General features: G+C 36.2%; 2 protein-coding genes across 5 annotated transcripts; both read left to right on the top strand.

Moving 5' to 3' along the window:
• The first annotated feature begins 838 nt into the window (after positions 1-838).
• Positions 839-14,796, top strand: LOC132184275 (uncharacterized). Of its 4 annotated transcripts, none has more exons than XM_059597842.1 (27): positions 840-1,105; positions 1,463-2,242; positions 2,342-2,453; positions 2,553-2,656; positions 3,485-3,640; positions 4,136-4,204; positions 4,476-4,598; positions 4,676-4,825; positions 4,938-5,069; positions 5,167-5,246; positions 5,476-5,570; positions 5,675-5,742; positions 7,552-7,653; positions 7,741-7,811; positions 8,333-8,400; positions 8,604-8,679; positions 10,709-10,840; positions 10,937-11,096; positions 11,203-11,382; positions 11,538-11,654; positions 11,814-11,969; positions 13,008-13,175; positions 13,373-13,485; positions 13,706-13,829; positions 14,267-14,362; positions 14,459-14,521; positions 14,611-14,796. In XM_059597842.1, the coding sequence occupies exons 1-27, from the start codon at positions 944-946 to the stop codon at positions 14,698-14,700; spliced, it is 3,747 nt and encodes a 1,248-aa protein (XP_059453825.1). In that variant the 5' UTR covers positions 840-943; the 3' UTR covers positions 14,701-14,796. The 4 variants fall into 4 exon arrangements, 3 of the variants coding, with proteins under 3 accessions (XP_059453825.1, XP_059453824.1, XP_059453826.1); XM_059597841.1 differs by having other exon boundaries at positions 8,333-8,440; positions 10,704-10,840; XR_009440548.1 differs by lacking the exons at positions 13,706-13,829; positions 14,611-14,796 and having other exon boundaries at positions 839-1,105; positions 8,333-8,440; positions 10,704-10,840.
• A 1,662-nt stretch (positions 14,797-16,458) lies between these two features.
• Positions 16,459-25,828, top strand: LOC132184776 (isoaspartyl peptidase/L-asparaginase 1-like). Its single transcript, XM_059598523.1, has 4 exons — positions 16,459-16,772; positions 20,966-21,199; positions 24,546-24,632; positions 24,973-25,828. The coding sequence occupies exons 1-4, from the start codon at positions 16,611-16,613 to the stop codon at positions 25,453-25,455; spliced, it is 966 nt and encodes a 321-aa protein (XP_059454506.1). The 5' UTR covers positions 16,459-16,610; the 3' UTR covers positions 25,456-25,828.
• Positions 25,829-26,390: the final 562 nt, after the last annotated feature.

The following is a 26,390-nucleotide window of genomic DNA, read 5'->3' as shown; positions in this document are numbered from 1 at the left end:
ATCATGCTCTACTAAAGTTTATCATCAAATGTTATAGTGTGATCAAGTGAGAGATGAAGATGTATGGGTGATCACACCATAATTAGTATGGTGATCCTCATGGAAAGTGGTAACTTCCATGGAGGTTATAGTTAAAGAGAAACAATACAATTCTTCATGAAGAAATGTATTGCACTCTTATATATAGAAAAACAGAACGTAAGAATCATTATGACATAATATACTTTTCTGTTTTTCTTGCTCTTTAGTCCTCCATTGGATTTCTACCCTAACGGAACAAAATCCTTCTACGTTAGATCCTCAAAACTATTTTCCAACAAAATGTAAATCAAGAATCATTGGCAAACTAGAAGTAAACATATAAACATATACAAACGTGGGGGTGAGAGTGACTGTGTATCGATGTTCGGAGCATGTATTGCAGGCATAAGCACTAAATGATATTTACTAGTAAAGTAGTAATGCATTCTACCAAAAAAGAAAAAAAAAAATTAAATTAAATTAAATTAAATAAAGTGATAGGAAGTGCAAATCATTAACCAAAAAAACAAACGTGAAGGTTAAAAGAAGCACAATACATAAATCTAATCTTTGCCAATGTTATCAATCTGAAGGAATCTAAGCGAGGAATCTCATGATTGTGATTTTTATTTGGCAAAATGGAAATAAATATTTTTTTTCCTATTTTAATTTCGGCTATATAACTCTGCAATGAAAGCAAATAACTACATTATCTTTGAGGCCTGTTTATATCACAAGGGCAAAATTGTTATTTCACATTTTTGTTTTGACAATTTTGCCCTTCTGATATAACCAAAATTATTAATTACTGAGGTTGTAATTAACGAATTCCCCGCCAAACCTGTTTGTGTGCTTAGAAAACAATTTGAAACCCTTGTTTGGCTTTCTCTTCAGAAAGAATCAACGAGTGCACAAAATAAGAATGGCAGGGAGCGGTGCGCGAGAAATCCAAGTCCGGACGATAACCGGGGAATCCACCGCCGTTTTGGTTCCGAATAATAGTACCATTGAAGAGCTCAAGCTCCTCCTCAAGCAATCTTTCCCTCCCGCCTCTAACTCCCCCAATTTCCACCTTTTCTTCAAGGTAAGGCCCATTACGTATCTCTCTACTGCTATTTCAACTTTTCCCTTCCATTATGATTATTGGTTCTGTACTTTTTTTGTATGACATGTTTCACATTGAGAAGAATTTCTTGTTTTCCAAGCACCTATGGATTTAATATTGCCCCATTTTATTTTATTTTTTATTTTAATTATTTATTTATTTATTTATTTTTTTAAAAGCAACTGATTGTTGTCGTACTCTTTTGCTTTGAAGTAAGTCACAGTGGGTTGAAGCTTAGGTTGTGATTTTGAATATGTATACATTTTTTGTTTTTTTGGTTTCTATAAGAACTATTAATACTCATATATATCCCATTGTTTGTTATTCTTCTTCTAGGGCGTTAAATTGAGACTGCAGAGTCAGATAAGCACTTACCCTTTTGAGAATGGTGAATTTATAGTACTCGTTCCGTTTACTAAGAAGGACATGAGGGCCCGGGAATTTGAACAATCTAAAACTTCATTGAACAGTCCCCATAATAGCTCAATCTCAAAGTTTGCTGATTTGGCGTGGTCCGATATGATGCAAGATTTGTCATATTTATGTGAAACATCGGGTAATGAAACTTGTACAAATCGGAAGGTGGGGAGCTTTAGTCTTGGAGATGGAAGAGATATCATGGAAGGGAATTCTAGTCTTGGAGATAGGAAAGAAACTATGGTGGGAATGCCAAGTTCTTGTTCCTTTGAGGCAAAACGGAAAAGGGGTTTTGATTTTGATAAATGGATGGGGCTCCCCTATGATCTTATACTGGATACATTGCGGTTCAATAGCAAGGAAGCTCTCGATGAGCATAATTATGAAGTATTTCTTAAAGTTTTGGAGTCAGTGAATTGTTTGTCGGACCCACATTCTGGATTCTGCTTGCTATCGAGAAAAGCCAACTTTTGGGCTGGTGGCGTGGGAGTGGGAAGTGGTAGTTCATGTTTGTGTCCAGCTTGGTTGAAGATGATTATGAAGGCATTTGCTTTCTTGAACATTTTTTCTGCATTTCATCATTTGCAGCAGAAGAAATTGACTACTAGTTGTTTGGAAGAAGTGCTGACTCAGCTTGGAAAGTCTGGAATTAAACTTTGTATGAAGGACATAGAGCATCTTTCCCTTGTTTGTCCTAAGGTATTAGACTGGATTTCTGGAAGGACTTAGAGCCATATGTCATTGAGTTCTGATATTTTATTCTATTGCCTTACTTTAAACATGTATGTTGTTTCTCAGGGAGTGCGTTTTTCAGATAATGAAATGGAGAAAACAAGTTTTGGTGATACCCTTGTTATCATTAATTGTTCGACAGAACTGAAAGATCAAATTGATCATAATCCTAAAACTGGTATTCTTGAAGATATGCATTTCCTTTTCTTTCATTTCTTGAAATAATTTCAAATTTATAGGCTTCTAACTTCATTGGCCTAACATTTCTGTTCAATAGCTCGGAAACAGTTGCCTGTGCCTGTACCAAAGGTTATCTGTGCAATGAAGAGATGGGAAAGTTCTTTCAAAACTAATCTGTCGGAGGCTGTTGAGTTATTAGTGGTATGTTTGTTTAACTTGTAATATTTAGATGCCTCTTCCTTATTAAAAAAAAAAAAAAAAAAATTTAGATGTTTCCTACAGAGTACCCTTCCATTACTGTAGCAATCTTGATAGAAATTCTGCTTAGGCGCATACTTCCCGCCTCTACTTATGTTTTCCTGCATCTTTTTAAGTGTCAAGTTGTATGAAGTGATACAAGTTTTACCTCTATTTTCAGATCTTTGCTTTATTTCAATCTAATGCTTGTCTATTCTATTATCAGTCTGTCTGATCCAGAGTCTTGTTTCCTACATCTTTTGTGACTGCATTTAATTGTCATTGGTGAAATCAGCCTGCTCTTGGTCACGTACTGCTGGTTAGTCAGTATCTTTATGACAGAATATCAAGTATGCGAGCCTGTAGAAGGCATATTGTGGACTTAGACTGGAACAGTAGCATAGCCATATTGTTTTCTTCTCATCATATCTGGTGATTTCTTTGTATGGAAGTGCTTGTGGTTGTTCAGGGCTATAATACATAAGCAATTGCGTATCTGCATTGCACTTTTATATACTCTAGTAGTGGGTTGATTTTGGGACATAAATGGTACTCTCTTTGATAGATTTTTTACAACCAAACCTTTATATTTTTTCCTTCCTGAATGAACACGTGTCTTTATAAAAGTATTTTCTATATGACAAATTGACAATATAACTACTTTTGCTGCTGTTAGTGGCTGAGTAACTTGGTTTACCTGCCAGACTGCCCCTATTCTATAGTTAGGCATTAACTCTTGTGTTTTACAACTACAATTTTGGGCTATTGAATAATCTGAGATTTTCTATGCAGTGTAAAAATGGACCTGAGATTCTTGCGGCTTTTTCCTTGGAGGAGTTACTCTTATCAGTAAAGGAACATGGTATTGCTGCTAGTGGAAAAGAAGCAAAACGGACAAGGAGAAGCTCAGCAGCTTCAAGTTCTGATTCAGACCATGTACATTGTCATGTAGGCCTTCATTCTCCTATATATATATATATATATATTGAAGATGCAAGTACAGACTCCATAGGCAAGGGAAAACGACAAAAGGAAAATAAATGGTGAAATAAACAAATTCAAATGAATGCCCAAACTTTATTGGTGTTAGAGTTGTAATACTTCATTGGCTCGTGGTTATTAATACAATTATGCTGTTGATGCAATATTTTTGCATCTCGTTCCATTTTGATTTGCTGTCATAATAATTGATTTATTCTTTTAGTGTTTTGCATGATACGGTATAAGACTACTTATTGGGAATAATGACTATTTATATAATGATAAAAGAAGCTACATTCAATATCGAAGGTTCTTTGGCGTCTCATACAATAAGATACTGAATCAGTTCTAAGATTTTCCTTCACTTTGGAATTCTTGCTGCGATAATTGTCTTCTGAAGTTGAGGAATTAGAATTTCCTACCTGATATCTATGCCATTGTAACAACTTCTTTGCTCAGCAGGAAACAAATTCATTGCTACCTATGGAAATGGTTGAACATCTTAGGAAGGGCATTGGATCTAAAGGACAGGTTTCTTCTATTCTTGTATTATCAATTTGTTCTCTGTTAGAAAAAAGAGTATGTTAACATGTAATTCATCCAGGCTTCTTCGGAGCTGGAAGCCTAACATATTGGCATATATAAACAGATTCTCATTTCTTATTTTCATGTTTCAATTTTTTTTTTTTTTTCATTAGTCAGGCCATTGCTCCTACTTGGATTTTGGTTTGTGGGCATGTTTATAACTATTCTTAGTAGAAGGCTCTGCTGATTACTACACTGAAAGCTCGTCTAAATGCAGATGGTGCATGTTGAAGATGTTGGTGCCAGGAAAGCCACTTATGTAGAAATCCCAAATCAACTCTCAGATAACATGAGATCAGCACTTAAATCTTTGGGAATTACTAAATTGTATAGTCACCAGGTACGGATATTTCCTGTGTTTTCATCCTTCTAATATCCAACATTTCTGAATGTTTTCAGCTTTTTCGGTATCCATAGGTGGAGTCTATAGAAGCTTCCCATGCTGGGAAGAATGTTGTCGTGGCAACGATGACATCTAGTGGGAAATCTCTTTGCTATAATCTAGCAGTTCTTGAAGTCTTGTCCCAGGATTTGTTATCATGTGCTCTATATTTATTTCCAACAAAGGTTTGTTGTTGCAATCTGTATATCTCTAACTTCTATATGCTTTAACAGAGGTCATCATCTTGGTTTTTGCTTTTAGGCAGTAATTAGATGATGAAATATTTCATGCATGCAGGCCTTAGCTCAAGATCAACTCAGAGCTTTGTTAGATATGACAAAAGGATTTGATGCCAGTCTAAATATTGGCGTTTATGATGGTGACACTTCTCAGAAGGACAGGACTTGGCTGCGTGATAACGCTAGACTGGTAATTTACTATATGGTTGGCTCATACAGGGCAGCTTTCTTTGGCTGGCTGTGTCTCACCGGAATTTGTGCTGGAATTCTTGTTTGCTTGCATGCAGTTGATCACAAATCCAGATATGTTACACATATCAATCTTGCCACACCATGAAAGATTTAGGCGGATTTTATCAAATCTTAGGTATGTTATTTTGACTGCAATCTCTCTTTCTATTACTGAGTGACTAATCATTTTGTTTTCATGTTTCTGCCACTATATATTGAGTTGAGTTCTGCATTAAGTGGATGTTTTGAGAATTTTGTGGAGTTTCTTACTTTGATAACTACGCACGTCATTTTTTTGTTTGTTTGTTTTCCTAATAGCACATTGTTTGTTGTTTTGGAGATTTATTTATATTCCAATCAATCAGGTTTGTGGTCATTGACGAAGCTCATGCTTACAAGGGAGCATTTGGATGTCATACTGCTCTTATTATGCGGAGGCTTCGCCGACTCTGTTCGCATGGTAAAATTTTTCTGTAGAGTTTGTGAGAGTTGAATAACTTCTTATGCATTTTTAGTCTTTTCTGTTGTACGGTACATCAACAAGTGGTTTCCTTCCATTTGCAGTATACGGAAGTGATCCTTATTTTATATTTTCTACTGCAACTTCTTCAAATCCTCGCGAGCACTGTATGGTAAAGATTTCTAGAATGTAATTAGATACTTCATTTTTTATTTTTTTATTTTATTTTATTTTTTATGTTTTGCAATTTTAGTTTTTCATGCCTTTCTTTATTTTCGAAAACTTCTATTTGGTGCCTTTCTTGGTTTGTTCCCCACACCTGCCACCCTAATGAACCTTAGACTGATGGGAATTATGTCTTGGTCACCGCATTTGTGTAATATTTTCAGAAATATAGACTAGTTTTGATTTTGTCGAGGCATGTGTTGCCCTCGATTTACAATAAATCAAGTGTAGATATGCAGATATAATGAAAGAGATTAGGGGTAAAGAATTTGATACAATTTAATCGAGCTTTATTGGGTAAATGGTTGTGGAGATTTGCACATGAAAGAGATGCATGGTGGAGGAAATTAGTGGAGATTAAATATGAGGTGATGAGGGGTGATTGGTGTTCCAAGGAGGTAGGAGGGTCGTATGGGGTGGGACTGTGGAAAAGTATCCGATGGGGGTGGGATGAGTTTAAGCAACATGTGCGTTTCGAGGTTGGAAACAGGTCTTGAGTTTTGTTTTGGCAGGATGTGTGGTGTGGGGAGGTATCACTGCAGAATTTGTTTCCCGCCTTGTTTAATATTGCATGTGGAAAGGAGGCATGGAAGAGGAGAATATGGAGTTGGTAAATGGTGCTATTTTTTGGAATGTAGGTTTATTCGGCCTGTTCATGATTAGGAATTGGAGGAGGTCTCGAGATTTTTCGAACTGCTGTATTCCCAACATGTAAGGCATGGTGGGGTAGATAAAATTAGTTGGATTTCCTCGAAGAGGAAAATCTTTGAGGTGAAGTCTTTCTACAAGGTGAAGATCAATTCAGCCCCGGTGGATGGCCCGTGGAAGCTTATTTGGAAGAGTAAAGCTCCTCCGCGAGTGGCTTTTTTCGTATGGACAGCGGTTATGGTGAAAATTTTAACATTGGACAACTTACGAAAGAAGAACATCATTGTGACGGAATGGTGTTGTATGTGCAAGAAGAGTGGCGAATCTATTGATTACCTTTTGGTGCATTGTGAAGCTGCTGTAGAGGTATGGAATATGATTCTCCAGCTATTTGGTATAACGTGGGTGATGCCGGGGAGTTTGAAGGAATGCTTGGGAAGTTGGAGAGGGCAAAGGGGAAAGCGGACAGTCATGCACCTTTGGAGGATGGCCCCTTTGTGTGTAATGTAGTCCTTATGGAGAGAAAGGAATGCGTCGAGCTTTGAGGATCGTGAAATGGGTACTCTAGAATTGAAGAAAAGGGTGCTCCAAACACTTTCTCTTGGAGGGTTTTGGGGTATTCTTCGCAAGCTTCAACGCTTACGAAATTTATAGATTTCTGTACGTCATTTTCAGTTTAAAGCTTGTGTAGTGGGCTCTTTCGTATACTTCCTGTGTACATGGGTTGCACCCCTTGCGCTTTTAATACATTGACTTTTACTTATCAAAAAAAAAAAAAAAAGATATGCAGATATAATGAGTAAAAGAGTCAACAGCCAGGGGGGAGGTTCTTTCTTTGACTTGCTGAGTTGGCCTGAATGCTTGACATGTGTAGCTTATCGGCACTGTGTAATTGTGCACAAGCCAGCTCGTTTATTGTTGTCTGATGGATTTTGTGGTTTAGTTATACTTCAATTCAGCTGCTGTACCATGTTTTCTTTCTGAAATTTTTCTTCATTATATGTAGCTTTCCTCAGCTGCCTAAAATATTTTTTTAGGCATTTTGACAAATTATCTTGTGTACATATTGAATAGATGCATTTGACAAATGAATTTTCTGATGCTTAAGGAACTCGCAAATCTACCAACCTTGGAATTGATTCAGAATGATGGAAGTCCCTCTGCTAGAAAGCTCTTCATCCTTTGGAATCCTATTGCATGTCCAAAAACTGTATGTGCTTTGCTACTATAAGTGATCTACTTGAAGTATTTTTCAAGAAATATTTATGTATTTCTTGCTAACGCTAATTAAGTACAGCTGTTGGAGGAAACTTGCAGTATGGATACTGGAGGATCTACAGTTGAAATTGCTAATTTCAGAAATTCAAGGTAACAATTATCCACTGTTACAGAAATGGATGGAGAATTCAGGGACACTTCTGCTATGGTTTGCATGGCATAAAGAAAACTCTGGTTCCTTTTATTTTATTTATTTTTATTTTATCAAAATTTTTGTAGCTTTCTTGTATCTGCTGGAGGCCACATTTGAGATGCTTACGCTGTGAAGATAAAATGCTTACTATTGCAATGAGAATTTCACATGCCTCCTGTGAGAATGTAAAAACCAAAAGAAAAATAAGATGGGATGACTCCCACTCCCCCTCCCTCTTCTCGTTTCCTTCTCTTCATGGAGTAATGTTTTTCTTGAGGACTCTTTAGAATGGTGTCCATCCGAATCAAGACATTGCTAAATCATTTTAACCAAATGTGCACAAATTTGAAAAATCCATCATTGTATTTAATAAGACTTAATACTTATGATTAGTCATAAATCTCTGTGAATGAATTTTGTATTGGTTTTTTACATGGAATGAGTACTTCAGGGCCTAATGATTTATTTACTCTTGCAGCCCACTTTTGAATGTTTCGCGCCTCTTTGCAGAAATGGTTCAGCATGGACTTCGTTGCATTGCTTTTTGTAAATCGCGTAAACTTTGTGAAATTGTTTTAAGCTATACGTATGTCACATCAGTACCAAGAATTTCAGTACATCAATGCTATATGACCTGATTTTTAGCTTTCTTAAGATATGTTTTTTTTTTTTTTTTTTTTTTTTTTGCGTCTACTATTAAGTTTTTAGATGAAGAAAGTAATGCAATTAAATTGCTAAAATTGTAATAGGCGTGAGATTCTTCGGGATACAGCACCGCATTTGGTTGAGTCCATATGTGCCTATCGTGCTGGTTACATTGCTACGGTCAGTACTGTTACAGTTCTTTGATGCTTTTTGTTATCAATGGTTGCATGTTGGCTCCTCTACATCATGGTGTGTAATTTAATTACATTTTCTTGTGTTCAATGTGGAAGACAAGCCTTTGTTTGGAGAATAATTTTGATGCCCTATATTCAGTTGTGACAGAAAAGTATGTATTTTCTTATTTTTGGTTTTTGTTGTTATTTGGATTGCTGGAGGATAATGTCTTATAAAGCATATAGTGGTTGGTAAGTAAGCCTTCGCCTTTGTTTGTAAGGAAAGACTTAATGGGCAATCTAGGGATACTATGATAACTTCAAAAAGCTATCTTTGCATGAGCTCAAAAAAAGGATATACCCTCTATGATGGCATGTCTTCAATTTCACTTGTCGGATCCACTCTACGTGTTTATTTGGGTCCAAATAAGTTGGGTATTTGTGTAGTTTTTTGGTGAGTGGCCTAGGTTTTGAGTGATAGAGGCAGCCACTGTTTTAACTATTATTATTTACTGTTTCCTCAGCTTCTGTTATCACAAATGAATGTAGGCCAGAAGATGTGAAGCAGGGAGGTGGTAGACTCTAATAAATACCATCTAATGCAGGGAGCGTGTAGAAATTTATATCTTGAAAAAGAAAAGATAAACGATTTTGAATTTGCACGCACGAATACCGAAAGCAAAATCTTTCTTTAAACATGTTGATTCACTAAGAAGAAGAGGAATAAAGACATCAACAATTGGTAGATTCTTCAAGAATACCTAAAAGTTGGAAGAACAAGAGAAACCTCAATTAGTTGTCTTGCCTAACGGCTATAAGAAACACTTGTAGAAAACCCTAAATAACACAAAGTACAATAATACCCTTATGCTAAACATTAAAAAAGAAGAAGCAAAACACATAAAATAAAACCTATCTGCCAAACCCTAGCTGTCATTCCGTGATGAATTCTGCATCAAGATGATTCTCAGTTTCTTTTTTTGTTTGAACCCTAATCTGTGAGACTATGTGTGACAATGCTGAGTGGCAAAAATCAAGAGAAGGATGTGAGAAAGGAAGCCAATTATAAATCAAGAAAAATTGGCTCTCTCTCTCTCTCTCCACCTATATGATGAATAGGTTGTGACAAGAAGAGCATCGTTGCTAGCGATTTGGGACATAGGATAGATATTGGGAACTGCCTACAGTTGTTTATTTAGTGAGTTAAGATTTGGACCCTGATAATATTGAGTATCTTCTGATCATTAGAGTAAGCATACTAGGTAATCTATTTCACAATTGTCTCTTTTGTTTACGTGGAAATCCCCAAGATTGCGTCCTCGAATTGAAGTTGTTGAGGAATATTTTTATGTGAAGGGAAGAGGCATACACCCCCCCACCCTGCCCACACGTGCTGTAACAAGCCATAGTTCTCTATTCGGCCATGGACAACGAAATAACAAAGTAGAAACAGAGGGAGAAACAGGGGGATAAACAGAAGGGTTATCTGAAGTGATGCAATTGGGGATTTGGGGGACTTATGAGAAAATTGTCATTGGAATTTCTTTGCAATTCTGGGAGGCCTGGCTAACCTCGAATCTAGCCATTATCATCTTTCCATTGTATTTTCCTTTTGATCAATCAATAGAATTTCCATTTATTGACCACATTACAAACTCTATTTACCAAAAAAGAGAAGAAAAAAAACAATAGTGCACTATTACATGCACGGGAAGGAACAAACATTATTATTTTTTTTACCACTAACACCTAAATATTTCCTGAATAGATAGCATTACTGATCTGTTTTCCACTTTCGATGCCCAGATTTCAGTTTTGATCATTGTAACTGTTTGAAGCTTGATGTATGTCTCAGTATTTTTTATGCCACAGTATTTCTATGCTGCTTGGTGTTCGGTCTCTATACTGTTAAATTTTGGAGTGCCATCACGAGGCAGAAAGTTTGTTCATGAAATCTGCCCTTTGACAGCCAATACAACTTTTCCCAACATATGGTTCCTTGGGTTTGACATTGCTTGAATGATGGAACAGGACAGGAGAAGAATAGAGAGAGATTTTTTTGATGGAAAGCTTTGTGGTATTGCTGCAACCAATGCGCTTGAGTTGGGCATTGATGTTGGACATATTGATGTAACTCTGCATTTAGGCTTTCCTGGTAGTATTGCTAGGTAGGTTGTCCAGTCATCTTACTTTTTAGTGATTTAACCTATTTGCTTAAATAGTTTGATCAGTGATTTTTACTCCATTTATATGCATATTTTTAGCTTGTGGCAACAAGCTGGAAGGGCTGGGAGGAGAGAGAGACCGTCTCTTGCAGTTTATGTTGCATTTGGAGGGCCTCTTGATCAATATTTTATGAATCACCCTAATAAACTCTTTGGGAGCCCAATTGAGTGCTGTCATATTGACGCTCAAAACCAGCAGGTTTTGAAATTTTTATCATAACCATTTACTTATTCATCAACATTGTAAGGTTGGATAAATTGGCAGAACTTAATGCTTATTTTTCTTGTTGCCTTCTTCTTTGAAGGTTCTTGAACAGCATTTGGTATGCGCTGCTCACGAATACCCACTGTGTTTGCTTTATGATGAGAAATATTTTGGGTCTGGTTTAAACTGTTCTATATCGTCTCTGAAAACCAGAGGATACTTGAGTACTGTTCAATCGTGTGATTCTTCGTTTCAAATGTGGAACTATATTGGACATGAGGTATATTATCTGTTGCATGGTTTATGTCTACTCTATGTACCATTAATGAATTGCTTAAGCTACTCTCTGTGTATGATTTTGTATTAGCAAATTTCATAGGGATTGTAAGTTTTGTATTTTTTAAACTTATCGTTCCCCCATGTATTATGTTGTAGAAAATGCCTTCACACTCAGTTAGTATCCGTGCAATAGAAAATGTGAGATATGAAGTCATAGACCAGCGCAATGATGAAGTCCTTGAAGAGGTTGAGGAAAGCAAGGCTTTCTTTCAGGTTAGAACCTTGTTTTAGATCTATGAAGTGCTTTATACATTAATCTTACTCTTTTACTCTGATTATCCCCAAATGAGATAGAAATTTGATTTTTTTACTGAAGTCCTTTCATTATTAGTGTTGATCACTCCATGGTTTACCATACATTATTTTATGCAGATATATGAAGGTGCTGTTTATATGCACCAGGGGAAGACCTATCTGGTTAAAAAATTAGATTTATCAAATAAGATTGCTTTGTGTGAAGAAGCTGATTTGAAGTATTACACAAGAACTCGAGACTACACTGATGTTCATGTCAACGGCGGCAAGATTGTATGTCTGGCCCTTAACTGTCTTATACTTCTTTAGGTGGCTTCTTATAAATTGCATGACTTAATCCAGTACTTGGACAGGCGGGATGCTTTTTTATCTCACTGATTTCAAGGCATGAGACATAATTGTAATATCCACATTTTCTGTGGAACTTGCTTTGTAGTTCATTGATCTATCAAGATTGACACTAATAGCTCCATGGTTGAACAGGGATCATGGGGTTCCCTAAGAAATGTAGCACATATGCTGCTTGATGAGATAGTAAAAGTTTGCTCATCATCCCATTTACATAGATTAGATCCGTTCCTGAGACTTCAAGTTAATTCAGGCTCTCTGCATTAACCGTGTTTTCTTCCCTATAAGCCCAGAGTAAGATGACATAATGCTTCTGGAGCAATCTTGATTGTATGATTTGTCTGGAATACCTAGAGAAGTTAGGTACAGCCAATAAGATAAGCAGCTTTCAATTGCACTATTTGCTTCTTCTTACAGTGTAGGAACGTATGGGAGGTCCAATCTAAATAGATGGTACCCATCAGCATAGACATGCAAGAAAAATGTTGGGATGCAAGAAAGTGAGTTCTCTCCACATAATCTAGGTGTTGGGATCTAATTTGCATAAATGTTACAACCTTTACCCTTGAGCTATACACATGTTCGATATGAACATGTGTCCAGTAAATCTTGATTTCTGTTGCATATGCTGTATTCAATTGTCAATTACATATGTTAGGAATTGAACACTGCTTGATATGTATAAACTGTTGTCTACTTTTTCTTGTCTTGATCCTCAATTTTTCGTATTGGGGGGTTGGTGGGGAGATAGACATTGTGTAGGGTTTTAGGATTGCTTATTTTTGTAAGATATGGCCAAGGAGATTAAATTCATGTACGTGCCATTGTGTCCTATTCTCTATATATAAATTGATTACAAACTTCTTTATATTTGGCATAGCATTCCCTCGTATTGCATTTTCAGAAATACTTATAATGTTTATTTACTAATCGGTTACTGCTGCATGCCCTGCTCTTTCTTAGGCCTATCCGGTGAAGGTTTCCAACATTCGGCTTTCAAGAACAACTGCAAAAGCACATACTTGCAAAGTAACTACTAATTGGTTTGGTTTCTATCGAATCTGGAGAGGAAGCAACCAAATATTTGATACGGTTGAACTGTCACTTCCTAGTTATTCATATAACTCACAGGTGGACTTATTACATAAAGATTTACGTTGTTAGGGGCTCTAAAAATTTTAATGGCATCATTGTTTGGGATCATGCAGCTATATATATATACATTCATAAACATATAGACATTCATTTATGTGTACATACGTAAATATCTTTTCTCTTTTTTTCTTCTGAATTCTGTCTAATCTTATTTCATCTTTACATCTAAGCAGGCAGTTTGGATTCCAGTTCCGCAATCAATAAAAGCAGCTGTCAATAAGCAAAACTTTGATTTTCGTGGAGGCTTGCATGCTGCTTCACACGCTCTTCTGAATGTAGTGCCCTTGTAAGTCTCTTAGAAGCATTTACAGTTGCGCTTTGGAAAGTTGGTTTATTTTTCTGCATTCTTTACAATTATTCTTACTAAATTGCAAAGTGGTTGAGAGGGTTTATATTAAGAAGTCAATCATGTCACCGCTTGTTATCCTTGAAGCCACTATCAATGTCAATTCTGTATGATCCCAACAGTTGTGTATCTGACTACAGTATGATACTTTGGTGTGTAGACATATAATATGCAACTCATCTGACTTGGCTCCAGAGTGTCCAAACCCTCATGATAGACGCTATTATCCAGAAAGAATTCTATTATATGATCAGCATCCTGGAGGGCTTGGTGTATCAGTTCAGGTAAGCGACATGAAATGGAAAATTCAGTATCGAACTGTGAAAATTTTCATTTATGATGAAGGGACGTCAGTTTTGTTGAATAACTATTAACTTTACGAAGATAAGTTTGCGCTCCTTCCAAATGCTCTAACATTTGATTGATATATGTTCCCTGAGGCAAACTCCAAGGTTAATTTGAAAGTTGCCGATTTAACTCCTATGGCATATAGGACCTTTGGATCTGTAAACCTCCATCCCGATATGCTTAAGTTTAAGATATGTGCAAGTCCATATTTTCTTGCGTCTTTTTTTCTCCCCATTGCTGCTGAGGTGATTTACAAACCTTAATTTATTTGGACAGAATGGACTGATAGTTTCTTATTTTACAATCTTCAAATTGATGGCAACAAACATGTTTTACTCCTTTTTGATGTGAATATATTTGAATGTTGCAATAGGTTCAACCCCTTTTCACAGAGTTGTTAACCGCTGCTCTGGAACTGCTTACGTCTTGTTACTGCTTAGGAGATGCTGGTTGCCCCAATTGTGTTCAAGTCTGTTTCAAGTTCTCTTGTCTTTACTCTCTCTCTCTCTCTCTCTCTCTCTCTCTCAATGTAAGAGTAACTTTTAAAGTTGTTTGCATGTTGCAGAGTTTTGCTTGTCACGAGTATAATGAGGTTTTACACAAGGATGCAGCCATTATTATCCTCAAGGTTCTGACCTCTGAAGCTCTTGGATCCAAATCTCTCTCTGCTATTTTCATTTCCTTTCTGACAGCGACCGGATTTTCCTCTCTTTTTAGGGTGTTCTGGACACAGACAAATTGTATTTCAGGAGATGTCATGACTCTTCCCAAGTTCCTGGAGCCGAAGATCCTTGCCAAAATGTTTGATATATTTGTACAAGAAAGCGAATTAAATTCTTTTCTCCTTTTTCCCCTTTCTCCTTGTATTTTAAGCATTATACAAAAATATAATCAATTTAATGAGCTTTGGCAATGTCTGTCTCCCGTTGTTTTATGTTGATTTCTTGATTATGGTTAGACAGCATCTTGAAACTTTTCTTGTAACTTCTCCGCTTGATGGGCCGTAAGATTCTTAGTTGGAGAGATGCGTACCAACTACCAAGCATCAGAACCAATTCTTGTAAGTTCTTACTTGAAGGCCAGCTGCATTGATGGGAAGTGCTATTGACACTTTTTTTTAGGAAAAATTAATCTGATTTTATTAATAGTGGTCAAGAGCATAAAAGCTCTTACAATCACAAAACATACAGTTCTGGAAGATCATAGCCGAAGCTAAAAGATTACATGTCAAAAAATCGAAAACATAACAGATTTTACAATGAAAAACCAATTTATGACGTCAAACATCTGCTATCCCAGCCCGATCTTCAAATTATAAAACAGATCTTCTAACGCAGACTCCTTCCTAGAGCACAGGAAGCCATTTCTTAGGTATAAGCAAAATACTCACACCCAAACCATTCTCCTCTCAACCCGTAAGTCATAAATATTATTCACGTCCTCAAACCAATGACTAGGACCATAAAATAAAAACAAGAAGAAGAAACAAAAAACAAAAACAAAAAACCCCCACAAGCAGTAGTGGAGAAGCATGGCATTGTAGACCCTAAACCCTAAAGCTTAAACCCTAACCCTAAACCCTAAAAAAAAAAAGTAATAAATTAATTAAAAAAAAAAAATTGTATTTCGAGGAATGTGGTGACTTTTCCCCAGCGGAAGATCCTTGCCAAAATGTTTGATATATTTGTACAGGCAAGCAAATCAAATTATTTTCTCCTTTTTTTCCGTTCTCATTGTATTTTAAGCATTATACAAAAATATAATCAATTTAATGAGCTTTGGCAATGTCTGTCTCCCATTGGTTTATGTTGATTTCTAGATTATGGTTAGACAGCATCTTGAAACTTTTCTTGAAACTTTTCCGCTTGATGGGCCGTAAGATTCTTACATGGAGAGATGCGTACCAACTACCAAGGCCTTGCATCAGAACCAAATTCTTACTTGGAGGCCAGCTGCATTGATGGGAAGTGCTATTGACGCTTTGTAGATAGAGATTTGCATTAATTAATTTATTTATTTAAGTATTTTATTGTTTGAGTTGTTAACAATATAAACAGTAAACATGAGAGATAGACTCTATAGAATTTGATTAGCCAATCTGGACAAGTAGTTAGGCGTCGGAATCCACAGTTTGTAGTGGAGGTGTGATTAGACATTTGATTAATTAGCCAACTTCACATGTTAAAAATATCTTCCTTTGTCATCATTTGTTTATTTATTTTTAACGCAAAACCTCCAAGAATTGTTCTCTCAATAATTAGCATTTGAAATCTAGTAAAAATTAGTATAATGAAGAAACAGACGTTATTTTATATGCTATAGTAAATTACTAGTGTTGAAAGTATAGGCCCTTTTTTTTTTTTTTTTTTAATTAAGTAGTACTCAAATTTATAATATATCTTTATGCAGTAATTTTTTTTTTTTTTTTTCTAATTAAGTGGGGAAGAAGTATTATAGGGGATTTATGCAGTAATTAATAGTAGTATATAGTGATAGTACAATTTTATCCAAAGTGCGAAGTGTAATAGTTGAGAGAGACGTCTATTTCTATTTGTAGTGATCTAAGCATTCTTGTCTTTTTACATCCTCAGACATCGACTCCTTTCTTTTCTTTTTTTTTTCTAATTAGACATTTACTCTTTTCAATATTAGGAGAGGAGCGCACGGCCTGAGACACCTACCTAATCGGCTAATCCCAATCAGAGAGAGGTCGGGAAATGGGTTGGGCCATAGCTCTACAAGGCGGCGCCGGCGATATCCCGCGCACACTTCCGGCAGAACGCCGCGAGACTCGTGAAGCCGCCCTGCGCCACTTCCTAGCAATCGGCGTCGATGCTCTGAAAGCCAAAAAGAGTCCCCTCGATGTCGTCGAGCTTGTGGTACGTAAGCCAATAAATACAACTTGTATGTGTTTTATGTCTACCTGTGTCTGGCATTGATTTGTCGCTTTCATCTTTTGATCAGGGAGATGTTTGGTGTTCATAAGAAAGTTGTTTTTGATTAACAATTAAAATATTGCATTTTTTTTTTTAACTTATCTTTGGAAGTTTTCTAGCACTACAATTAGGGATTGAGCTCTCAACCAATAACTAAATTGCCTATAAAAAATAGTTAAAATCCTAGCCATAGAATTTCATCCAATAATTTATACACGGTCACATGTCCATTTAATTAAAAAATATTAAAATAATATTGAAGTTTTAAAAAGAAAATATAAAACAAAAAAATAAAAAAATTATAAAAAAAAGTATGGGGTGGCCGAAGCCACTCCCAAGTGCCGGTTGGGGGTGGTCAGAGCCACCCCATGGCCCTAGGGGGTGGTTCGGCCACCCCCAACAGATCCTTGGGGGTGGCTTTAGGCCACCCCCTAGGGCCCTAGGGGGTGGTTCGGCCACCCCTTAGGGCCAAACCAAAAAAAGAATAAATTTGGGTTTAACCTTGGGGTGGCCTAACCACTCTTCAGGGGGGTTACATGGGAGTGGCTCTAGTCAGCCTCAACTGTCCTGGGTGGCTTCGGCCACCCCTTAAGGCCCTAGGGGGTGACTCCGGCCACCCCATGGCCATAGGGGGTGGTTCGGCCACCCCCTAGGGCCTTAGGGGGTGGCTCCCAACCGGCCATTGGGGGTGGCCAAAGCCACCCCCATGTCACAAATGGGGTGGCCGGCCACCCCATACTTTTTTAAAAAATTTTTATTTTTTTATTTTTTATTTTCTTTTTAAAACTTAAATAATATTTTGGTATTTTTAATTAAAAGGACATGTGGCAAATTATAGACTATTTGATGAAATTCAATGGCTAAGATTTCAGTTATTTTTTATGGGCAATTCCCCGGCCATTGTTGGGGATCCCAATCCCTACAATTAGTTATCTAGAAATTAGAAAATTGTTTTTGAATCCCGGTGGTCCTCTTTTATTTTTATTTTATTTTGGGTACCTACCTTTTATTATATGTGCAAAGCACTTCTTGACTTCTTCACACTGACTATCATTGTGGCTGACAAAATATTTAAAAAGTGTACCACTCTTATAAAGTTTATAAAGAAATGGTATGTAAGAGCATTAACAACAGAGACACTTTTAAAAAAATTAAACATTAAACTTTTTAGAGCATTTCCAATGAAGGAGTTAAATTGTACTTTTATCTAAAATTGAGAGTTAAATTGTACTTTTATCTAAAATGGCTAATCAGATTTGTAAAAAACTTCTACATTGGATCAGCAAAAAAAAAAATGCAATATAGATATTTTATTAGATTAGCCAAAAAAAATGTTACATGTAGCGGCACTTTTATCAGAAGCCATTTCATTTTTTTTTTACTGTTTCTTTCACATGTTTTCTTTTATCCCAAAATTTTCTCATACTATTTCTCTTCTACATTCTCTCTTTTTCGCACTTTTATCTGGAGCCATTTCATTTTTTTATTGTTTCTCACTTGTTTTCTTTTATCCCAAAATTTTCTCATGCTATTTCTCTTCTACATCTCTCTTTTTCCAAAATTTTCTCCTACTATTTCTCTCTCCACATCTCTTTTTTTTTTTTCCCCAAAAGTTGAAAAACAGAATATTTAAGAAAAATACAATCCTTATAAATAATAATAATAATAATAATAATAATATTAAATGATATAGATAAAAATATAACTAATCGAATATAGGAGGCATTTAAAAATTTATTAGCTAAACTAGATAAAGTGAGTTTTGAGAAATCATTTTGCATAAAAATTTAACTTTGCCTTGAGAATGCTCTTATACCTTTATCTGCTTTAGTTAAATATTATTTTTATTTTGTAAGTTTTAGACTAATCATAGAAGAGAGAATAAAAAATAAGTTAAAAAAATTATATAACTTTAATTTTCTTGTCTTTTGGAATGCTGGAAGCCTGCTTGACAATAGTTGAACATAGATTTTTAAAAAAAGGTATGATAATTTGCCAAATTTTTTAACTAATTTTTTAAAAATCACGCATTTTCCTACATTTTGAAGTCGAAAGCCAAATAGACGTTTAGGTGAAAATATAAAGAGCTCATTGAAAATGCTCTAAAGACAAAAAAAATTTGATTTAGAACACTTGGGACTCCATCAACCGTCCTTTTTTAAAAAAAAATTTTTTTGACATGTCCACATAAGGGTAGGGAAGGAAGGATTCGAACTAGTAACCTCCGCTTTACTAGATATGATCTACGGCCGATTGAATTACCCCTTAGAATCATCAACCATCCTTTGCTCTTTCAAGAAACAACTGGAGATTTTTAGACAGGAAATAGGTCGGTTATTGGATAAAGGGGATGTGCGCTTTGAGAGGGTCAGATTGAAGGAAAAGGTTAGCCCTATAACGGCCGTTATAACTGGCTTAAGGCCCAGCCCTCGTGGGGGCGCCCAGGTGATGGTCTTAAAAGCTAAAAAGGGCCACGGGTTCTTAACCCATCTAAACCCACGCTTAAGTGGGTATTTAAAAAGCAGGCCGGGTCTTCTTCCTTTAGGTTTTACAAGGAATCGGGCGCGGGTTTGGTCTCTGTTATGGCGGGTGTGAGCTCGGGTCATCTCGCTGGCCCTCCGATAGCTCCGCCGCATAGCCTTGAAGTTGATGACGTTCGTCGGAGGGAGACGGAACTGAGATCTCTCCCGCCGGCAGTCCTCCGTCTACGGCGTCTTCCAGGGACACGCTCCAAGCCAGACTTTCGCCGGCGATGAGGCAGAGAAGGCCGTCTTTTGATTTAGGCCCCCTGTTTAATTGAAAATACTAGACTGTTTCATTAATAATGTCTCTAAAGGTTCTATGTCCAAATCTGGCGATAGAAGAGAGTCCCTAATTTAGATGTTGATTATCGGTTGTTGTGGGAGGTACCTTGGTGTATTGGGGGCGATTTTTAACGTCATTCATTTCTCTTTTCCCCTCCCATTGGGGTCAAAAATTACTTATAAAAAAAATGGTGGAACTCCTACTATTTTCATGGCTGTCTTAGCTTTGTTTTGGTTCAAAAATTAAGAGCTATGCTGACCTAAAAACATGGAATGATAGAGAGTTTTGGTAATGTGGAGAAGAACAAAAGGTCCCTTGTTGAGGACATAAAAGGGTTGTATGAGATTGTAGAATAGAGAGCGCTTTATATGGAGGAGAAATTGAGGAAGGATGCGGCTACAAAGTTCAACATTGAGAAATGATTTTTTTAAGTTGAGTGAATGGGTTATAAAGATGTCTATGAGTGTTAAATTTCAGTCAAACTGGACTTTTTAAAGCAATTTTAGGGCATTCCAATTATAACTTGACTTGTTATTTTGGAGTGATAGTACATATGTTGCTAGTGTTTTTTCTGGTTATTACCAATGTTATTAGAGAAGTGTAGTAAGTGGAGGACTATATGACATGAGTCTTGATGAAGACGTTAGGATTTAAGTGGAGGAAATTGTGACACTCCAAAAAGTTACTCCCACATTGGGAAATAAATTCTCCACATTGAGTGGTGGATTATAAAGATGTTTATGAGTGTTAATTCTCACATTAGTTCCTTACTAGGTGAGATTGAACTTATAAATGGTTTTGGAGAGATCCAATTGTAACTTGACTAATTTTTAGGAGTGATAGTGCATATGTGTCCAACTCGCTTTCTCTGAGTTATTACAAATGTGTTTTATTAAATCACGCTTTGAGTAGACCTTTGTTAACGCTCTTTTCAATGTCTTTAGTTTTGCAGATTTTTGTGCGCACTTTCCTCATTCTTGATTTTGATGGGTATTTTCTCTTGTACACATCCTATGTACTTGAGTTGTGCCCTTTGTGCTTTTATTGAATTTGCTTTATATATATATATAAGATAATAATTCTATTGCCAAGTACTGCGATGACAAGAATGAAATGTTCTATGATCACTTCAGTAGAAGGTAAAAACCTTTCTCATCTGTCATTTATATTCACGCCAAGGAAGATTTCTATGTCTTTAAGGAAGCTCATTAAAATGCTGAATCTCTGGCTAAATATGGGTCTTGGTATTTGTTTTGCAGTTGAAGGATTTTGAACTTTCTTCCTGCTTTATTTCACTTTTTGGTGTACATTTGATGATTTGCCTTGTATAGGTTCGTGAACTAGAAAACAATCCACACTTCAATGCGGGTAGGGGATCCGTCTTAACCAGCGAAGGCACGGTCGAAATGGAAGCTTCTATCATGGATGGTAACACCAAAAGATGTGGAGCTGTTTCTGGGCTCACTACTGTCGTTAATCCTATATCTTTAGCACGACTGGTCATGGAGAAAACTCCTCATATATATCTTGCTTTTGATGGAGCAGAAAAATTTGCAAGGGAACAAGTGAGTGAATCTTACTATGAAAAAATGCTAGCCTTGAGCTTTTCTATTATATTCTCCATTTTTCATTTCCAATTGAAGGCAAATCTCTATAATATTTCTTATTCCGTTGTATTCATGCCTATACATCTTTGTTATTTTTATTTTTTATTTTATTATCCAGAAAACTAATAATTTTTATGGCTAAAGGATAGTACTTCCAAAATTTTAGAATCAATAGTTCTAACATGTGGAATGAGGCCAAGGTATGCTGCCTAGAGGTCAGCATCTCTTTTCTGGTCTTTTTTTGGACAATTGAGTGAGATATGCATTTTAACCGAGTTTCTTGTTTCCAATCATTTTGAGATCCCAATTTTGTTGCTATGCTGTCATTTCCTTGAAACTTTTCAAAAATGAGTTGGAGAAACAAATCAGAAGGTTAAAAAAAAAAAAAAAAACCTGAAAAGTTAAAAGTTTAAGCTTATAGCAAAATATAGAAAATTCTCCCCACTAAGCAAGTATACAGAACAGAGCTAAACCATAATAAATTTGAATTTAAACAAAATCTCAAAGATACAACTCCTAAAAGTTCCCAACTTGTACATAAAATAACAGAATCTCTGACTACAAAGTGATAGAAAAGCATGAGCTTGACAGCTCAGTAAGCAATATGTACATAGTTCACAAATAGGAAGGGCCAAGCTAAGGGTAAGAGCTTTTAATTACAATCAAACATCAAGATTGACTTGGGCTTGTGCCTTCTCCGGTCTCTTCGGTCCAGGCTGTGGGTGTGATTGACCCCGCCTAGGCTTTTGCTGGATTTTCCTTGCGACTTTGTCTTCCTCCTTTGATGTGGGAGAAACTTCTAGGGGAGGTCATTTCGAAGGGCCTGTTGTTCTCCTGTGGCAGTGCTGCAGGGATCTCTTTTGAGGGGAACACGAATGGTTTTCTGAACCTCACGGCTCAAGTGGATAAGGGACAACATTAGGAGGTTCCAGTTTCCACTCCTAATCTTAAAGGAAGAAGGGAGTTGAAGAACTTAGAGTGCTCTATTAACTTTGATGCTAAGAATCGCGGTTCTAGCCTCGGCAAAAGCAAGCAGGCTGTTGCTGTGATGTAATTGCCTAGGGTTTGCAAGCTGGTTTCTGTTGGGTGTTTGGGGTTTCTTAGTTTCCTTTGTTTTTTCTACTTTTTTGTGTCCTTTTTGTATACTTCCTGTATGCTTAGGGGCGCCTATACTTTTTATAAAATTTCTCTGATTACCTATCAAATGATTGTTAGAAAATCGAACGCAAAGCATAGACAACAAAGTGATTCCTCTGAAGAATAGAGATGAAACTTAGCAAACATAAGTAGATATATGTGGGTAGTCAAATATATCATGGCCAGGCATGTGGCCCTTGGATTGCATGCACAGTCCCCGTGATTGGACACTACCCTCACTTATTCTTGGCTAGGAAATCACCAATATATTTAAACCCCTGTTGGCAGGCCGAATGATACAGCTAACAAACAGAAACCCATATATTTACACCTTATGGGGAGTGGCAGACTCCATAGGCAACCAAGTTAAATACAAATAATGGTTTCTCAATTATAGCTGAAAATCAATATACTCATTTATAGATATAACATTTAAATTCTACTCAAAATATCGAAACAATTATGTAAGTCGTAGGAATATTTCCAAGTTCCAACATCATCAATCTGTCCCAAAACCTTAGTTATATCACGGAGGAGATTTCTAAGCAAATCAAGCATAGACAAGTGCTTGACCCCTGAAGCATAGACTGATACCATATTAGAATGAGTAGATTTCAAACAGTAATTTATATCAAAATTCTCTTTGAAACGTTAGTTAGCAAACAACCTAGGTCAAATATACTGAATTGAAGTATATCAAATAATTTTAGAATGGCATCAAAACGTATTGCCCAATTAACCGTGGTTTGTAAGCCTTAAATCTAAAATTTGGTCATACCAGCCCTTAAACTCATTTGTTTCTATGTTTTCCAGATCAATTTAACAGCCCTTAAAAGTCATGCAAGGTCTGGGTTTTGACCAAAAACCCGTTACCACATTTTGTTGCCAAAAGTGATAGCTAACACTACCAGTTATTATTATACTTCAGTCCTCATCATTACATGTCTTGGCCCTCCACGGCCTAGACCTAGAGGTGTCCTAGGATGTGCATTACACCTTCTTAGAATGATAAATAACCAGGTTTCCATTATCACTAGATTTTTGCCTCAAACCCTAAGTTCATAAATTGTTCTTATCCATGACTGGGCTAGAATTAGCAATTCAAGGCCTGGACATTAGGGTTAGAAAAACCCTGATTACTGATTCTTATGCATGGCCTGGCTAGAATTAGCATTCTGATTCAAGGCCTGGACTTTAGGTTTTGAAAAACCCTGATTACAGGTTGTTACTAGGGTTCCAAGAACCCAAACAGCCCATCAACCTCAATTAAACCATGACCAATACCAAATTATGGACTACAGTTAGCCTATCCTAAGTTGTCAACATAGCTTTCTGAGGTTTTTGTTATAATCTTGTTCCTGCTGACTTAAGCTTGGGAAAACCTTCTTTGCCAGCCTTCAAAGTCCCTTCAAAGTCCCTTCCAAGCCTCTTTCAAGGCTCCAATTGTGCCTATATATATATATATTGATTTACCCACTAGCTAGTTCATTTCTTTCTTCTTTCTTCTTTTTTTTTTTTTTTTACCTAATTTATTGACTCCAAATAACAAATATAATTTAATCTTACAAACAGAAAAATAGTTCAAAAGAATTCTGTTTGAACAATTAAAAAAAAATTGGATTGTGAAATGCAGCTTCTTACAATGTATGCTTTTAATACCCATACCTTTACCTGCTGGTGCTACATGTTCCCAAAATGTTTTGTAATTAACTCAGACTTTTAAAGTCTATGCTTCTTCTGTAACTATTATTTAAGCAAGACAAGCTGCGAGGCACATGAAATCACTTTATCAACACTGCTTCTTGCATGTTATCAACATATAGATCAATGTGTAGGGACCCTTTCCAGAATGTGGCCTTATACGTCTCATTTAGAACCTGGTTCTATCCATTTACAGTTTTAAATTCAGAAAAAGAAAACTGGTATTGCTTTGGGTATTTTGTCTTGACTGAAACTGAGCAAGTGATACGTAGAGGTCTGTTTGTTTCATTGATGTTTTTCCTTTCGCTCTCTCTAGTTGTAATAATAATATATATAACAACCACAACAATAGCAATAATCATAATAATAGTAGTATTATTGTTTTTTATAAATAAAAAGTAATATAATCATTTTTTTTTTAATCTTCATCAATTTTTTTGTGACCATGACTTCTCAATTTGTCCAGGGTGTTGAAACTGTAGATTCGAGCCATTTTATAACTCCACAAAACATTGAGAGGCTTCAACAGGCAATAGAAGCCAATGCAGTTCAGGTATTTTCTTCTCTATTTTTTGGTGGAGTAGATGTCAAGTATGGTGAATGTATGCTTGGAGTCAATCTTAACTTTGTGAAATTTTGTTCCTCAATCACTTGCATGGTGCATATGACTACCACTCCAGTTTGCAAGCTGCTAGCTATTCCTTTGTATTGGCAAGGGCCTAAAAACTTTTTAGGACTTTTAAGTACATTGAGCAATCTAACAAATCATTTGAAGTGGGGGGATTGCCCAGATGTCTAATTTTTGCATGTCTTAAACCTGTTTTTCAGCCTTCAGTGTGATTTGAAATGGTTTTTTGACTTTAAGCTGGTAACTTCTTCCATAAATTCTACAGCTTGATTATACTCAACCCATTCAAAAGGATGTGAAGAAAGAAACACCAAATACTGACAGTGATAGCCAAATTGGGACGGTTGGATGTGTGGCTGTTGATAATGATGGGAATTTAGCTGCCGCAACTTCTACTGGTGGATTTGTCAACAAGATGGTTGGCAGGATTGGGGACACGCCGATCATAGGGGCGGGGACATATGCCAATAATCTCGTCGCAGTTTCTGCCACGGGAAAAGGTGAAGCAATAATACGTGGCACTGTCGCAAGAGATGTAGCAGCTCTTATGGAATTCAAGGGTCTTTCTCTCAAGGAGGCTGCAGCTTATGTTGTAGAGGAGAGTGTTCCAAGAGGCAATGTTGGCTTGGTTGCTGTCTCTGCCAAAGGAGAAGTCACAATGGCTTTAAATACAACAGGGATGTATCGAGCTTGTGCCACTGAAGATGGGTATTCGGAGATTGCAATATGGCCTTCTGTGCAGAACTGAGTGCTTTAGGTCTGCTGAGGAAATTGCTTGGGATGTGTTAGGGGTCTAATGGAGTGCAAAGGGAGAAACAAGCAAAGGCTGAGATGATTTCTATTTTCATTAGAATTATGGCAGTAAAGAATAAAGAGATTGTGTGTATCACTAAGTAGTAGTAGTAGTAGTTTTCTTTATGGTTATCAAGTGTGGAGATTATTTATTAGAGAGGATCAAAATAAATAATAAAGAAAAATATTATGGGTACTAATGAATAAGCTCCACATTATTTTGGTACCCTTCTTTTGGTTAAATATTTTGTACCCATAACATTTTTCAATTCCAAATTGTGTTAGGAATATTGCATGCACTCTTATCTAATAAGAACTTGTTTATAGAATCCGAGTAGAACCAGAGTTTGCATACTGATTATATTTAAATTATGTGCATTTTGTTAAAAGGATTAGTATAGAAGCCCATTTGAGTTTTGGCTTAAGAGGGTTAATATACTATTTAATATATTGTTTCGGTTTCGACCTATTCTATTTAATATCTCCAGCAATAATAGGTAAAATACCTAGTGAAAAAGTGCAACTCTCTACTTTAGCTATCGTTTTCTCTATTCTCTTATCTGTTTGCTTTAAAATATTATTTTTTGTTTTTTTATTTTTTATTTTTTATTTTTTGTTGTTATATTCTATCTTCATGAAAAAGAAAGAATAAACTAAAAAGTAACATTGAGAAACAATAAAATATTTATCTAGTGTGTCACAGTAGTTGCTATTTACAGTAGCACTTTATACACTTAACCTAGTCTTTAGCTAATCTGCTGAAAAAGAAGTGGTCAAATTATAGCTAATATTATAGCTAAGTGGTCATAAAATAAAATTGCTTGTTTTATGTCATTTAAGAAGAGGAATATCCAAGACAATACGATTCTGGCTCATGAGCTCCTTCATACT

This window comes from Corylus avellana, chromosome ca6 (genome assembly GCF_901000735.1).
Source record: "Corylus avellana chromosome ca6, CavTom2PMs-1.0".
NCBI lineage: Eukaryota > Viridiplantae > Streptophyta > Magnoliopsida > Fagales > Betulaceae > Corylus > Corylus avellana.
This window is presented reverse-complemented; position numbering and strand designations above follow the sequence as displayed.

Coding starts and splice junctions, on each gene's coding strand:
- LOC132184275 (XM_059597841.1), top strand. CDS start 944: ATGGCAGGGAGCGGTGCGCGAGAAATCCAAGTCCGGACGATAACCGGG. Junction 5,247..5,475: donor CGGATTTTATCAAATCTTAG/GTATGTTATTTT, acceptor CCAATCAATCAG/GTTTGTGGTCATTGACGAAG. Junction 10,841..10,936: donor TTTCCTGGTAGTATTGCTAG/GTAGGTTGTCCA, acceptor GCATATTTTTAG/CTTGTGGCAACAAGCTGGAA.
- LOC132184776 (XM_059598523.1), top strand. CDS start 16,611: ATGGGTTGGGCCATAGCTCTACAAGGCGGCGCCGGCGATATCCCGCGC. Junction 21,200..24,545: donor AAAAATTTGCAAGGGAACAA/GTGAGTGAATCT, acceptor CAATTTGTCCAG/GGTGTTGAAACTGTAGATTC. Junction 24,633..24,972: donor TAGAAGCCAATGCAGTTCAG/GTATTTTCTTCT, acceptor TAAATTCTACAG/CTTGATTATACTCAACCCAT.